This window comes from Austrofundulus limnaeus, unplaced genomic scaffold (genome assembly GCF_001266775.1).
Source record: "Austrofundulus limnaeus strain Quisiro unplaced genomic scaffold, Austrofundulus_limnaeus-1.0 Scaffold119, whole genome shotgun sequence".
Lineage (NCBI taxonomy): Eukaryota > Metazoa > Chordata > Actinopteri > Cyprinodontiformes > Rivulidae > Austrofundulus > Austrofundulus limnaeus.
Genome location: NW_013952521.1, coordinates 558,218 through 561,754, shown reverse-complemented (window position 1 = coordinate 561,754; position 3,537 = coordinate 558,218). Strand labels below are relative to the sequence as shown.

The 3,537-nt window shown below is 35.5% G+C and overlaps 1 protein-coding gene across 1 annotated transcript in view; it reads left to right on the top strand.

Annotated features, from left to right (window-relative positions):
* The first annotated feature begins 81 nt into the window (after nucleotides 1-81).
* The window catches only part of snf8 (SNF8 subunit of ESCRT-II), a 5,485-nt gene continuing 2,029 nt past the window's right edge, over nucleotides 82-3,537 (top strand). The window contains exons 1-7 of the mRNA XM_014014763.1: nucleotides 82-413; nucleotides 606-656; nucleotides 1,277-1,415; nucleotides 1,531-1,635; nucleotides 1,839-1,911; nucleotides 2,020-2,161; nucleotides 2,431-2,505. Coding sequence (XP_013870217.1) covers nucleotides 360-413; nucleotides 606-656; nucleotides 1,277-1,415; nucleotides 1,531-1,635; nucleotides 1,839-1,911; nucleotides 2,020-2,161; nucleotides 2,431-2,505 — 639 coding nt within the window. The 5' untranslated portion in view covers nucleotides 82-359. The remainder of the gene's footprint in view (nucleotides 414-605; nucleotides 657-1,276; nucleotides 1,416-1,530; nucleotides 1,636-1,838; nucleotides 1,912-2,019; nucleotides 2,162-2,430; nucleotides 2,506-3,537) is intronic.

Below are 3,537 nucleotides of genomic sequence, written 5' to 3'. Positions count from 1 at the left end.
GTTTTTAACTATTTTGATTTTAAACACAGGTTGTAGTTTACCCACCAAGACACCAGGGGGCGCTTCCGAAAATACCGGAAGTAGATTTACTTCCTCCAAAATGGCAGCCGATTTTCTACGCGASCGATAAATGCACTAAATTATTATTAAAAACTTTTCAGTTCGGCTATTAGAAGCACTTATTTTTTATGCTAGTACAAGATCAATCGGCGTTGAGTTTTTTGTGGTAAAACAATGAAAACTGGTGAACATCGATCGAGCTAGTGTTGTAGTCTGGCTCTAACGTRTCTGTTTTCACTTTTGTTTATTTCGTTAAACAAACTTCTATTATAGGCTGTTTTTGGCTTAAACATAACAAGATGCATCGCAGAGGTGTTGGTGCGGGGGCGATAGCCAAAAAGAAGCTAGCAGAGGTTTGTTTACATCTCATTCTTTAAGCTTTAGTCTCCAACTCTGCAATGACCTAAGAACAAAAGTGCCACGGTTAAAGCTTCAAAAGGCAATTCGTAATGTTTATCGATTAATTGAAATAACCTCAGCAGGTTCTCATGGATGCTTTCTTTAACATTATATTCAAATAATTTATTAATATGTTTTCAATTCAGGCCAAATATAAAGAAAGAGGGACTGTTCTTGCAGAAGACCAGATTGTTCAGGTAAGTTTGTTATTGTTGCTTTTTAATAAAACAGAAACTGTTTTGTTGTTGTGTTTTCTTGTTTAAGCAAGTTTGAGAAGGCTGTAATAATTGTCAAACCATTCATAATTAATATTTTGAATTTAAATGTTCTGCAAACCAGTTGTTTTATGCATCATATCTCCTAGAACTGATAGCATCTTGGTTTTTTTGGGGGTAAAACAACAACAAAACAAGACATTTAAGCCACCTGAAAAGGTGTTGAGGGAATTTTTATTACATTCATTTGGAAACCTAACAGGGTGAACAATAATAAGTATCCCATGTCATTTATTTATGAMAAAATGAAGGTTTTGTTTCAGAAAAGTATGGAAACATAACCATATTTTCTGTACAAAACAAGGATTTTCTCAGATAAAATATAATTAGTCAAACATGTTAGTGCGTTTCATTAAAACGACTTTATCCTCACGTTGATTTGACATGATCGTTTGAATGTTTTTACTTGTATTTATTTGTGATTTTATAAATCATATATAATTTCAGGGGAGTGTTAAACATTGACAGCACAAATCCTTTGACGCAAAAATAATTTAAATCACAGATTTCTTGAGCATTTGTGCTGTTTTATTTTCTTCCAGATGTCCAAACAGCTAGAAACCTTCAAGTCCAACCTGGAGGAGTTTGCCAGCAAACATAAACAAGARATCCGCAAAAACTCCCAGTTCAGGGTCCAGTTTCAGGAAATGTGTGCCACCATCGGTGTCGACCCGCTTGCCTGTGAGATCACTTGGATTTTATTTACAAATTATAGATAATAGATGTAACAGTGTTGCAAAAAAAAGGGGTTTCAAATTGAACAACACTCTGAAAGATTAGTTTTTTCCTCCCACAGCCGGCAAAGGTTTTTGGTCTGAGATGCTTGGCGTGGGGGATTTCTACTACGAGCTCGGTGTGCAGATCATTGAAGTCTGCCTCGCCCTCAAACACAGAAATGGAGGTTTGTAGTTGATTTATGAAAGAGGAAAGCTCTGCCTGGGTAAATAAAGGTTTTAGCAACAGTTTGGCTCATTTTAGCTTCTGTTCTCCTTGTTGAACTCAGCTTTTTCTGCAGTATTTTATTGTGATTCATGGAGGTCGGCAGTMGTTATCAGATATAAATCAGCACCTTTGTTTCTTTGATTCCTGGCTGTTTTCTCTCAGGACTGATCACTCTGGACGAGCTCCATCAGAGAGTCCTTAAGGGACGGGGTAAATATGCTCAGGATGTGAGCCAGTACGTTCTACTCATTTCATGTTTTATACGCCATTTATAACATAATAGACATCATTTTTTGCATATTTTCTCATAAACGTTTAAAAGGACTGAAMTTGTGCTCCACAGAGACGATTTGGTCAGAGCCATAAAGAAACTGAAGGTGATGGGAAACGGGTTTGGGATGATTCCGATCAGTGGTTCTTACTTGGTCCAGTCGGTCCCAGCAGAACTTAACATGGATCATACTGTAGTTCTRCAGCTGGCTGAGGTAAAATAATACTTTGGGCTGTTTGTTTTCCTTCCAAAATGACTTTTACAGCTCAGTTTGTTGCCATAAATACAGTTTTGGGTTGTTTTCTTTCTTATGCACAAAGTCTAATAAACATAAACTTTATTCCATAAACATGAAAATGATTTTAGACACAGATTAAATGTCAGAAACCAGCAGTCTTGCTGCCAGGAGAGAAAACTGTAGTTTGGACTTTTCTTTCCTAGATGGTCTGTTCCAACGACACAGTTTTGTTTACCTGTTTGCAGAAAAAGGGCTATGTGACAGTGAGCGAGATCAAAACCAGCCTGAAATGGGAGACGGAACGAGCCTCTCACGTTCTGGTAGGTGAACCTGTTGGAGCATGAAGAAAAGTCTCATCATGAATTTAATGGCAGCAAAAACGTCTCAAAAACTCTGAGGWTGTACAAATAAGAAACAACTTGAGGAGCATTCTGTTTCCATCAAGAGGACRTTTTTTGCAGGGAAAGATTTGAGAAATAAAAATTAGGTTGTACTTAAATCAAATTCAAACTAAACGTTTTTCTTTTCAAGTTCTCAGTTTGAACATTTGATGTTTGCTGTRTTCCACTGTGAACAAAATTTGGATTCCTGAAATTTGCAAATCRTTCCGTTCCGTTTTTATTTACACAAAACGCCGACATTTTTGGAGTTGAGGTTTGTAGTAAAATGTTTATAGGCATGAGTTTTCTTTTCGATGTCATYATTTCATTTTGTGACTGGTTTTTATTTAAAAGTTGGATTATTTAAACAAGTTATGGTTAGGGATGTAACAATTAATAAAAAATCTGTTAATGGATGATATCACCTTAAAATGTGAATCAATTCATAAAAATGAATGAATCGATTTCTACGTCTTTAGGACAAATCAGGGTTATTATAGTTAACTAAAACTAAATAATGAAAACTGAAATTGAAAAAGAAAACATTTTAGGTAACTAAATATAACCTGTAATAAAATGAAAAACCGATAACTAAAACTATAATCTTTTTTACAAAATTAGCTAATAGCAATAATAGATAGAATATCCTTAGTTTTAGTATTTGACAACATTTTTCCCTTTTTTTATTGAGTCGTTTCGCATTAGCTGTGGGCAGCTTACAGCACCTCATGGTCTGTAACACTTGTTTACAATCTGCTGCTCAGCATCATCTGCTAAATGACAACAAAAGTTGGGAGAAAGCAGCAACGTCCACTTTGGGATTTCTTTGAAAATGACTGCGAGTAAAATAAAAGCAGGTGTTTTGTAGTGGAAACAGGTGATAAAACAGGTGGAGAACTTCTCAAGGGAAAAAAACTTCTTGAATCAAAAAAAATTGAATAGGTCTTCTGGACGGGTTCTTCTCTAATGAAA